The 12,594-nt window shown below is 41.2% G+C and overlaps 1 protein-coding gene across 2 annotated transcripts in view; it reads right to left on the bottom strand.

Annotated features, from left to right (window-relative positions):
- Nucleotides 1-11,679, bottom strand: part of LOC141221790 (uncharacterized) — a 176,461-nt gene extending 164,782 nt beyond the window's left edge. For both annotated transcript variants that reach the window (XM_073666574.1, XM_073666575.1), the window contains exons 1-3: nt 11,557-11,679; nt 10,659-10,688; nt 4,707-4,908 (exon numbers count right to left, since the gene is read on the bottom strand). In XM_073666574.1, coding sequence (XP_073522675.1) covers nt 4,707-4,908; nt 10,659-10,688; nt 11,557-11,614 — 290 coding nt within the window. In that variant the 5' untranslated portion in view covers nt 11,615-11,679. The remainder of the gene's footprint in view (nt 1-4,706; nt 4,909-10,658; nt 10,689-11,556) is intronic.
- Nucleotides 11,680-12,594: the final 915 nt, after the last annotated feature.

Genomic DNA, 12,594 nt, shown 5'->3' with positions numbered 1-12,594 from the left:
GGTGGAAGAGGGGGAGGTGAGTCAGCGTGAGGAGAGGATGGGTACTTTTTCTACTGTTGGGAACACAGAACATTTGCCTTTTTGCAGAGTGGCCCACATGGCACCGTTCATGTAAAAGTGTCTGTGTGATACACATTTTATCCAACAGTAATAATAATAATAATTTTTATTTATACAGCGCCAACATATTCCTAAGCACTTTACAATTAAGCGGAGACATGTACATACAATAAATTCAATACAAGGTGAGACACTTTAAACAGTTACATTAGGAGTGAGGTCCCTGCTCGCAAGCTTACATACAACAAGGCAATGGGTGGACACAATAGGTGAAAAGTGCTTGTTATTTCAGGTCAGGCAATTATAATAAGTAGGGATTTTCATATAAGACTGCATGATCCGGTCACCAGCCAGTATGTTTAAGTGCAATAATCAAGTATCGAGTGTAGTTATCGTGTGCATGGAGGGTGTGGAGACAGATGAATAGTAGGGTGCAGATTCAGAATAATATTTAGAAGGAGGGAACAGGGGAAAGTTAGTTTACTGAGTAGTTGAGGTGGTAGGCTTGTTTAAAGAGATGGGTTTTTAAAGCGTGCTTGAAGACGTGGTGGCTAGGCATCAGTTTGATCGTCTGGGGAAGAGCATTTCAGAGAACTGTTGCAGCAAGACAGAAGTCTTGGAGACGGAGGTGAGAGGTTCGGATTATGTGGGATGTCAGTCTTAGGTCATTTGTAGAGCAGAGGGCAGGTGTAGGGCCATAGACAGAGATGAGAGAGGAGATATAAGGCGGTGCAGAACTGTGGAGAGCTCTGTGGGTGAGAGTGATGAGTTTATATTGGACCCTGTAGCAAATGGGCAACCAGTGTAACGACTGGCACAAGATGGAGGCATCGGTGAAGCGGCTGGACAGAAATTCGACTCATACAGGTATGAATTGTTATGAAATAGTTTAGCTGTCTGTCAACTGATTCAGCCCACCTACTTTTGAAGGTGGCAGAACAGTTATTATTTCTTTTAGTTTTCATTTCATTTCTATTTTTCAGCAGGGAACTATATAGAATTATGGAATTTGTGAGGAATATGGAGAGAAGACGTTTGATAAAGCCTCAGGATATTCTGGCTACTTTGCAATCTATACCGGAGGATGAATCGGAATCCGAATTGCAGGAACATGTATTTGATTCTGACAGTGATGAAGATTTCATTCCTCAGAACATATCAAGTGAATCTGAAGACTCAGAAGGAACAAATCCAGAAGGTAAGTAGTTATGTGTATTTATTTGTTCTTCCACACACTGAGTTAGGGCCTGTGCACACTAGCAGAATTCTGGCTGAATAGCCATCTGGATATTCTTGCCGCAATACAGGCCGTACCTGCCCGCTCATGCCTGAAGCTCCGCTCCGAACCCCGGGCTGGAGCCGCTGTCAGGGACAGAGCAGCGCTTGCTTACGCGCGAGCACGGCTCCGTCCCAGACAGCGGCTCCAGCCCGGGGTTCGGAGCGGAGCTTCAGGTATGAAACTCCGCTCTGTACCTGAGCGGGCAGGTACGGGCCGGATTGTGGTGAGAATATCCGGTCGGATATTCCGCCGCTAATCCAGCCAGTGTGCACGGACCCTTACAAAACAAAAATTCTAAATATTCATCAACTTTTTTACAGATATTCCAAGCACATCAACTGGGGATCGGGCTCATGCAGTTATGTTGCCTCGTGACCATCCTCCTGGTTGTGGACAGAAAAAATCAGCAAAACGTCCCAGAAATGAAAGAACAACAGATAACGATGGCGGCGAAGGTAATGCAACAACAAACACCAGAGAAGGTGAATCTGAAGGAATACTAGTTTCAGCGGATGGTATTCAATGGAAACCTGTTGAAATTGGAGAACACTTGCCTGGTAGGCGTGACAGCCAAAATATTCTTCGAGAAGCACCTGGCCCTACAGGATACGCCAGAAGAAATATCATTATCGATAGTCCTTTGAGCGCATGGCGTTTATTTTTTGATTCATATATATTGACACATATAAAGAACTGTACGCTTGCAGAAGCATGCAGGAACAATAATTTACAGTTTACTCTATCTGATGAGGAGCTAGATGCATTCATTGCGATATTCTATGCTCGTGGAATATCTGGCACGAACCGTCACTCGATTAGCAGTATTTGGTGTAATGACTGGGGAATACCGTTTTGCAAAGCGACAATGTCTAGGGACCGCTTTGTTGAAATTATGAGGTTTCTCAGATTTGATGAGAAATCTACTCGATCGGAGAGACTGCAAACGGACAAGTTTGCTCTATTTTCTACTGTGTGGGACAGGTTTATTGAAAATTGTATTGCGTGTTACAAACCTGGCCCATACATAACGGTGGATGAGCAACTTTTCCCAAGCAAAACTAGGTGTCCATTCACGCAGTACATGCCTTCCAAACCAGATAAATATGGCCACAAATATTGGCTAGCTGTTGATAAGAGGAGCAAATATCTGGCAAATGGCTTCCCTTATCTAGGCAAAGATGACACACGCCGTGCTGAGGACCGTTTAGCTGACCATGTGGTAATGAAGTTATTGGACCCGTTTTTGAAAAAAGGTCGCAATGTTACAACCGATAATTATTTTACTTCAGTAAAATTAGCTAAACAGCTAAAAAGCAAAAGAACAACCATCGTGGCAACACTGAACAAGATAAGGCGAGAAGTGCCTAAAGAAATAAAATCCATGAAAGAGGAATTGTACAACACTAAAGTGTTTAGAAATGAAGACAATTTTACACTTACAGTATATCAAGGAAAGCCCAACAAAAATGTTGTCATTTTGAGTTCCGTCCATCCAGATGTTGTTGTTGCGTCTGATTCCGCTAAAAAACTCCAGAAACGGTAAAGTTTTACAATGAAACAAAATATGGAGTAGATGTAGTAGATCAGATGGCACGAAAATATACCACACGAACATGCACAAGGAGATGGCCTGTTCATGCATTTGAAAATGCCTTAGACTTTGCGGGTATAAATGCATGGATAATATTCAAGGAGATTACCCACCAAAAAATGTCACGCAAGGCATTTTTGCAAACGCTTGTGAGAGAGTTGAGTGGTCCTTATGTCACAGATAGGGAAAAGGATTCCACGTCCCAAGTTTCTACATGCTCAGAAGTGATGGTTCAAACAAAATTTTGCCAGATCAAAGAAAAGTGCAAGAAAAATAGATCTGTCAGAAATTGTAAGACTTGTGGTAAGTCTTTGTGTGGGCAATGTACTGCCATAAATCAAAGGCAATGCCTAAAATGCGAAACACCAAATGTTTAGAAGGTGAATTCTGCGCCATATTTTCATTTTTATGCTCCTCCACCTACATTTTCTCTGCTTTTTGTTCTTCAGTTGTTGTTTATATGTGTGCACTTGAATAAAAAAAAATGTTTGAAAAACGTCTATTATAATTATTGTTATTTTCTGTAGAAAAATAAGAAAAGCAGAAAAAAAACAATCAAAAGCATTACTGTTGGATCTCACAATAATAATACATTACAAAAAATATAATTATTAATAAATAACCACAAATGAAACTCTAAAAATAAACGAAAACAAGCAAGGAGTCAAAATGACTCCTTTCAGTAGTTCTAGGCGGGGTCACGAGTCCAGTAGTCCTAGTGTTAAGATGGACACTGGAAGAACACTTTAACCTCTCCCTACCTAATACACAAGCTCTCCCCTGTACTCTGACTTTGTTGTGAGTCTTCAGCTCTGAAAAGAGCTATTTTTTGGTGGTATTATAGAGCTAGTGAGCGGCTCCTTTAAACACAGAACTAGTATACACAGCAGGTAGCCCTTACAAGGGCTTTTGTTTGATCAAGAGGCCTAAACACTCTCCGTAGCAGCTCAGCGATCTCTCCCTATGCTTATAGAACGCAGGCTCCAGACGCAATGTGCACAAAATGGCGTCAGCATGGCTTAAATAGACCCTATGACGCTGGGCGGCCAGCCAATCACAGTAATGCCACACTCAAGATGTCTGCGGCATTACTGTGATTGGTTAAGAAGCCCAACATGTTTAGTGGCTGCAAAGAAGGCGGCAAAACTGCAGGGCCGGACATCTGAATATAGCGAGGCGAATACACAAATACTCTCAATATATCGACTCGCGAGTAACCTGAATACCGTACTACCCGTGCGAATAGTGAATAGTAAAGAATACACTCGCTCATCACTACTGATAAACCAAAACAGACCTAACAATCACTTTGGATGTTCCCAGTTGGATGACAGTGAAAATATAACATCTGCTAAAAATTATTTCCGAACATGTAGGTAAAACATTTCAGTACATATCTGAGATTTCTGATTTACTGGTCACGTTACATCATAGATAGTATAAGTTACTCCTTATATGAAAACCTTTGGAATAAAAATAAAGGAAACTAGTCACTGTCCATATGGCCACGTTCACATGTTCAGTATTTGGTCAGTATTTCACACCAGTATTTATAATCCAAAACCAGGAGAGGAACAATCAGAGGAAAAGTATAATAGAAACACGTCACCACTTCTGTATTTATCACCCGCTCCTGGTTTTGGCTTACCAATACTGATCTAAAATACGGGCCAAATACTGAATATGTGATTGTGGCCTAATGCAGAGTTATAATGAATAATCTGCTATGGTTTGGCCCTGCAAATGACGCGAAAGTAGTGAAATTAGGGTACATACTGCTTCTTTAGGCTTTTGAATGCAATGTATTGGTTGACATCGTTCCATTCGGAGACCGTAATGTGATTGTTGGACATTCCAGCATAGGCGTAGATTAGGTGTGTACACAGACATGGATCAATATTATCTGTGTTAAATTTCCCTAGTCCAGGTCGGTACTGTGCCAAGTTGTTAAAATAGCAAATCAGTTTATAAGCCGAGCCTAGAAGAAGATAAAAAAATGTTAGAAAGCTGCTTATGGCATACAATATTTGCAAGTAAGTGTATATAGTCTTCATATACAGTTAGGTCCATATATATTTGGACAGAGACAACATTTTTCTAATTTTGGTTCTAGACATTACCACAATGAATTTTAAATAAAACAATTCAGATGCAGTTGAAGTTCAGACTTTCAGCTTTCATTTGAGGGTATCCACATTAAAATTGGATGAAGGGTTTAGGAGTTTCAGCTCCTTAACATGTGCCACCCTGTTTTTAAAGGGACCAAAAGTAATTGGACAGATTAAAAAATTGTAAATAAAATGTTCATTTCTAGTACCTGGTTGAAAACCCTTTGTTGGCAATGACTGCCTGAAGTCTTGAACTCATGGACATCACCAGATGCTGTGCTTCCTCCTTTTTGATGCTCTGCCAGGCCTTCACTGCGGTGGTTTTCAGTTGCTATTTGTTTATGGGCCTTTCTGTCTGAAGTTTAGTCTTTAACAAGTGAAATGCATGCTCAATTGGGTTGAGATCAGGTGACTGACTTGGCCATTCAAGAATATTCCACTTCTTTGCTTTAATAAACTCCTGGGTTGCTTTGGCTTTATGTTTTGGGTCATTGTCCATCTGTAGTATGAAACGACGACCAATCAGTTTGGCTGCATTTGGCTGGATCTGAGCACACAGTATGGCTCTGAAGACATCAGAATTCATTCGGCTGCTTCTGTCCTGTGTCACATCATCAATAAACACTAGTGACCCAGTGCCACTGGCAGCCATGCATGCCCAAGCCATCACACTGCCTCCGCCGTGTTTTACAGATGATGTGGTATGCTTTGGATCATGAGCTGTACCACGTCGTCGCCATACTTTTCTCTTTCCTTCATTCTGGTAGAGGTTGATCTTGGCTTCATCTGACCAAAGAATGTTCTTCCAGAACTGTGCTGGCTTTTTTAGATGTTTTTTAGCAAAGTCCAGTCTAGCCTTTTTATTCTTGATGCTTATGAGTGGCTTGCACCATGCAGTGAACCCTCTGTATTTACTTTCATGCAGTCTTCTCTTTATGGTAGATTTGGATATTGATACGCATACCTCCTGGAGAGTGTTGTTCACTTGGTTGGCTGTTGTGAAGGGGTTTCTCTTCACCATGGAGATTATTCTGCGATCATCCACCACTGTTGTCTTCCGTGGGCGCCCAGGTCTTTTTGCATTGATGAGTTCACCAGTGCTTTCTTTCTTTATTTCTCAGGATGTACCAAACTGTAGATTTTGCCACTCCTAATATTGTAGCAATTTCTCGGATGGGTTTTTTCTGTTTTTGCAGCTTAAGTATGGCTTGTTTCACCTGCATGGAGAGCTGCTTTGACTGCATGTTTACTTCACAGCAAAACCTTCCAAATGCAAGCACCACACCTCAAATCAACTCCAGGCCTTTTATCTGCTTAATTGAGAATGACATAATGAAGGGATTGCCCACACCTGTCCATGAAATAGCCTTGGAGTCAATTGTCCAATTACTTTTGGTCCCTTTAAAAACAGGGTGGCACATGTTAAGGAGCTGAAACTCCTAAACCCTTCATCCAATTTTAATGTGGATACACTCAAATGAAAGCTGAAAGTCTGAACTTCAACTGCATCTGAATTGTTTTGTTTAAAATTCATTGTTGTAATGTCTAGAACCAAAATTAGAAAAATGTTGTCTCTGTCCAAATATATATGGACCTAACTGTAGATAATATATAAGGTACTGTATAGCTATGAAGGAAAACTGACAACAATTATGACAAAACTCAACACTAAAAAATAAATACAATACATATTGGTAGGGCCACCATCAGTGCATTACGTCCCTTACTAGCGCATGGGGCCCGGCAAGGAAGGGAGCCCGATTCGGGCTCCCCTCCACACCGGGCCCCAGGGGGCAGGAGTCGGTCGCTTGCTCACTAGCTGAACTCAACTGAACTGTCCTCAATTAAACTCGATTGTCGTGCAGGACCCGATTTCTGCACAGCAATAGAAGCCGCTAGCAAAACAGAGGCCAGTAGCTGACATCAGCGTGCATGTCACCAGAGTATGGCGTCACTGTCATGCGCCGGCAAGACCGTGCTTCAAATGGTTGATGAAGAGGACAGGACACCGCTGGACCGCAGTCAGGTGGGGAGACTTTTTTGGTACTGAAATGCGCAATTTGGGGAGACATATGTGGGATGTGGGGCCAGGATGAGAGGACATATATAGAGGTAGGATGGAGACATGTGGGGGCAGGATGAGAAGACATAAGGAAGGGCATGATGGAGACACGTGGGGCCAGGATGAGAGGACATATATCGGGGTAGTATGTAGACATTTAGGGCCAGGCTGGAGACATGTGGAGGGGCAGAGTGGAGACATAGGGGGGCAGGATGGAGACATGTGGGGGGCCAGGATGGAGACATGTGGGGGGCCAGGATGGAGACATGTGGGAGGCAGCATGAAGACATGTGGGGGGCAGCATGGAGACATGTGGGGGGGGGCAGCATGGAGACATGTGGGATTGCTGCATGGAGACATGTGGGGAAGCGGTATGGAGACATGTGGGGGGGCAAAATGGAGATGTAGGGGGTAGGATGGAGACATGTGGGGGGAAAGATTGAGATGTGGGGAGGCAGGATGGAGATATGTGGGGGGCCAGGATGAGAGGACATGTGGGGGATAGGATGGAGACGTGGGAGGCAGGAAGGAGACGTGGGAGGCAGGAAGGAGACACATGGGGCCATGATGGTAGGACATACAGGAGCAGGATGGAGGCACATGGAGCCAGGATGTAAGACATTATTAAGGGAAATTATTACTGCTGAGTTGTATTTTATTTTTGAGGATACTGTTTTCAGTGGGGGGATCCTGTTACTGTGCAGTGCGACACTGTCACTTTTTTTCTTCATCTGGCATAGTGTAGAAGTTGGGGAAAAACTGAGAAGTGTGCTCTAGCTAACTGTGTTATTTCCTGCAGAGACGAGTCCTGGCTGGAAGAAGTGATGGCGGTCTGCACTGGATGAAGAAGCAAAATGAATATCTCCAACTAAAGACGTCACTGGTAACTCAGTGTGTTACCTGTACACTTAGACTATACACTATATAGTATATACAAAGCTCCTGTGTATAATGTCACTGGTGATCCCTGTATTACCTGTAAACTGACACTATATCATAGAATCATAGAATGGTAGAGTTGGAAGGGAGCTCCTGGGTCATCTGGTCCAACCGCCAGCTCAAAGCAGGATTCACTAAATCATCCCAGACAGATATCTGTCCAGCCTCTGTTTGAAGATGTCCATTGAAGGGGAACTCACCACCTCTCGTGGCAGCCTGTTCCACTCATTGATCACCCTAACTGTCAAAAAGTTTTTTCTAATATCTAATCTGTGTCTCCTCCCATTCAGTTTCATCCCATTGCTTCTGGTCTTTCCTTGTGCAAATGAGAATTAAGATGATCCTTCTACAATGTGACAGCCCTTGAGCCCTATATACAGAGCTCCTGTGTATAATGTCACTGGTAATCCCTGTATTACCTGTACACTGACACTATATACAGAGCTCCTGTGTATAATGTCACTGGTGATCACTGTATTACCTGCACACTGACACTATATACAGAGCTGCTGTGCATAATGTCACTGGTGATCACTGTATTACCTGTACACTGACACTATACACTGTATACTACGTACAGAGTTCCTGTGTATTATGGCACTTATAATAATAATAGTATTGTGTTTTTTTTATTAGTGATCAGTATTGTAATATTTATTCACTATGTGGTTGTAAAATGGGGTCTGGTCACGGTGTGACGGTATTTGTCACTTGTATGTGGTATTATTCGGTTACTATGTGGTGGCGATATGTGGTCTGGTCACAATGTGACGGTATTTGTTTCTTTTATGTGGTAATATTCGTTAACTACGTAGTGGTAATATGTGGTCTGGTCACGGTGTGACGGTATTTGTTCCTTGTATGTGGTATCATTCAGTCACTATGTAGGGGTAATATATTGTCTGATCATGGTGTGGCAGTATTTCTCCCTCGTGTGTGGTGGTATTCGATCACAATGTGGTCTGGTCATGATGTGGCGGTATTTATCCCCTGTATGTAGTATTATTCGGCCACTATGTGGTGGTAATATGTGGTCTGGTCATGGTGTGGTGGCATTTGTCCCTTGTATATAGTATTATTTGGTCACTATGAGTTGGTAATATGTGATTCTGCCATGGTGTGATGGTATTTGTCCCTTGTATGTGGTATTATTGATCAATTTTAAAAATGTATGTGACATATTCTCTTAAAGAAAAATAAACAAAAATATACCTAAAAAGAGTGTTGGGTATTAATAAATTAATAAATTGTTACATTTTGACTAGGTTAGAGTAGAGTATGACCTGGCCAAAAGAGTCTGCCTTGTCGGGTGGCGGCTTAAAAAAATCTTTTGAGCAAAACAAAAGCTGCTGGATATGTGTGTGATACGATGTGTTCAATGGGATCTGTTAATGTGTGATTGGTGAGGACATGGTGCAGAAGTGGAGCTTTTTCAAGAGTGGGCGATGGGACTATGGAAGGTTTGAGGGATGGAGGCAAAGCTGAAGTGGAGCCTGGCCGAGTCTCAAGAGGGCATGAAAATTTTGCCAGTATGAGGCCCTGAAATTCCTGGTGGCAGCTCTGCATATAGGTCTGTAGTATAGACGAGTGAATAGATTCAAACAAATCAAATTTGTGCAGAATTTTTAGAAATTTACTGAACCCAGCGAATTCAAACAATTTGCAATACACTTAGCATGAATAACTTAAAATGGCCAAGGCTATTTCACATATTGCAAAAGATTGCATCAGGTATAGAAGAATCATGTAACCTGAGGTGTGGCTGGGAATAATAATGCCTATAATGCCTATAATGCCTTTTAGCTATCATACGCTATAGCATCAGCTATTAGGACTGACTACTACAGACTGTATTGAAGGAGGTGCAGGAATAGTGAGATAGTGAGAGAATGTCACAACTCACAGCTTAGCCATAGAGAAAGCCATAAAACACTGAACAATTTGTACAGATAGCATGTGTGACAGCACAGTAGGGAAGAAAATTAGTATGTTAGGAAAAGTGAATAATACTGAATGCTTTTAATTTGCAGTGAATCGATTCAAAGTCAAATTTGGTGACAAAATTCAGCGAATCTAGAGAACATCAAATTTCAAATGTTTCGCTCATCTCCAGTCTCCCTCATAAGGCCAAAAATGAAGCATTTACATTTGGAAAATGTATGTAATGCAGTCTTGTGTCACTCAGTAAAACTTTGAGAAATAAAACAAATTAGGTTCAAACCTAGGACTATAAGGTCTTCAGACCTTATGGTCAGACGTCATAAAATGTTTGTTTATAGATTCACATGCAGTCTCAGATTGGGATGCCAAGGGACCACCAATAACATTGACTCTGGGGGCCCACTGTCTAGCTACGTGCAAATATTACATTACCCTCAGTCACAAATGAATGATGAGATGCAGCATTTGACTGTACATAGCTCAAGTGAATTGAGCCAAATCCTGCTCATATAAAAGGGTGGGGGACTCTCTCCTGCACAGATGCCCACCAGGAGATTCAACTGTTCCCCTGTGAACCAGTCCGACCCTGTTCACATGTACTATAACTATTTTGCAAAAATTTCAAGTGATAGTGAAGATACTCTTAATATGAAGAAACAGGTAGGTATGAGAACTTACCAATTTGAGCACCAAAGGCCAAAGCCAAAACTACAAAAAAGAAGAATATAAATTACACTTCTTGCAAAATAATTGAATATTTACTATTGATATTGTAAAGTAAAAGAAGATTCAAATCACTTGTGGTACAATAAATATTAAAAAAGTAGAGTGTTTAAAAAAATACCGAAATACCGAAAACATACAAATGATATCACCTCTCTTTTCCCAATTTGGGAAAAAAAATGAACTTAAATATATGTTACTGCGGTGTCCGTAAAAGTCTTAGCATTCATCATGTCACATTCCTTATTCTGCCTGTTAAAGTGAAAAAAGACACAACTGCTAGGGGGTTTTGTATAAAAAAGGTGATGAATAAAATGTACCCCATGACACTGTAGTTCCATTAAAATCCAAAGCTCAACCGTCCCAAAACATCAACGGAATAATAGAAAAGTTAGGGGGCGCTAACATATGGCAACAAAATACAAATACAAAAATTTTATTTTATAACAGCACACCGGTGGAATAATTCACCTATGGACTTCCATTGGTGAATTTGGTCCAAGTCTCGGATCAAATTCAGACATGTCCCTGAGATTTTTTCTGGACCGCTTGATCCACAAAATTACAAGGGCATGTGAACAGCCCCATAGGTAAAAGTCCTTTCTGTGAAAAAAATATGAAGAACTTGTATGCAAAAAAGCTAATGTCTAAATGTTTTGTCTGGAAGTTTATATTAACTAAGTAACTAACTAGTAAAAATAACTATAGCAGCAGAACCAAAAGACTCTTTCCTTTTCTAAGAGGTACGGTACACACATTATTCCACTATATGTGTCAAAGTACCATTATCTATGTAACATATAAAAGAGGTCAAATGCTACTTTATTTTTTAAAAAGCATGGCATGCACTTACCAGTGAAGAGGAGAACCTTGGCCATTGCTGCCTCCACACCAGTGATCGTGTACAACATATCAGTTTTTATAGTTTATGACATGGGCTATGGGTCACCTACCAGGAAACAAAAAATAGTCATTGCGAAATGTCATCATCTCATCAACAAACAGGGTACTAGTACATGCAGTGACACTTGGACCTTGATGAATTCATTCTAGAATCTAGTTGTAGCTACCACTCGTTTATCTGCTTACACATCAGACATGATGTGATTATGCAATGAGTACAAAAACCTTATCTTTATTTCCATTTATTTCAGAGGCAAAGGGGTCTTTATTATGCAATATAGTTTGATAATATTACAACTAACATTCAATAATTTAATCATAAGTGATAAAGTCAGTTTAGAAATGAATTAAGGTAAAGCCAAAAACAATACTTAACTATGGAAATAAAATAAGTAAATCTTGTACAACTGATAAGCCAAGGAGATCTGATAAAATCAATGTCACAAAGATATAATACACAGTTAAGGTGACTTGAAAAAGTATTCATACCCCGTGAACTTTTCCACGTTTTCACGCTATACCCATAAATTTAAATGTATTTTATTGGGATTTTATGTGATATACCTACACAATGTAGGTGATGTGATATGTAAAGGAAATTATACATTGTTTTCTAAATATTTTAAAAATATAAATCTGAAAATTGTGACGTGCTTTTTAGTGTTGAGCGAGCATGCTCGACACTGCTCGGTACTCGCCCGAGCATCACGCTACTCGGGATGTTCGGTGAGCACCGAGCATTTTCGGGTTACTCGGGCGGGAGCTCGGGTCTCCGCCCTGCACGTTTGGTGCTCTTTACAGAGCCAATGAACATGCAGGGATTGCCAGCCAGTCACTGTAATGCCGCAGCCATATTGGTTGTGGGCATTACAGTGATTGACTGGATGCACAGCATCACCTCGAGTATTTAAAACTGGACGCCGCCATCTTGGACACAGTCGCTGCGGATCAGTCGGTGTAGGGAGAGTGCTGCTGAGCTAGGGAGAGA

This window comes from Phyllobates terribilis, unplaced genomic scaffold, assembly GCF_046119375.1.
Source record: "Phyllobates terribilis strain yellow unplaced genomic scaffold, ASM4611937v1 Scaffold_2__4_contigs__length_985480577, whole genome shotgun sequence".
NCBI classification, from domain to species: Eukaryota; Metazoa; Chordata; class Amphibia; order Anura; family Dendrobatidae; genus Phyllobates; species Phyllobates terribilis.
Note: the sequence above shows the minus strand (reverse complement) of the source record. Positions and strands in the feature narration are given on the sequence as shown.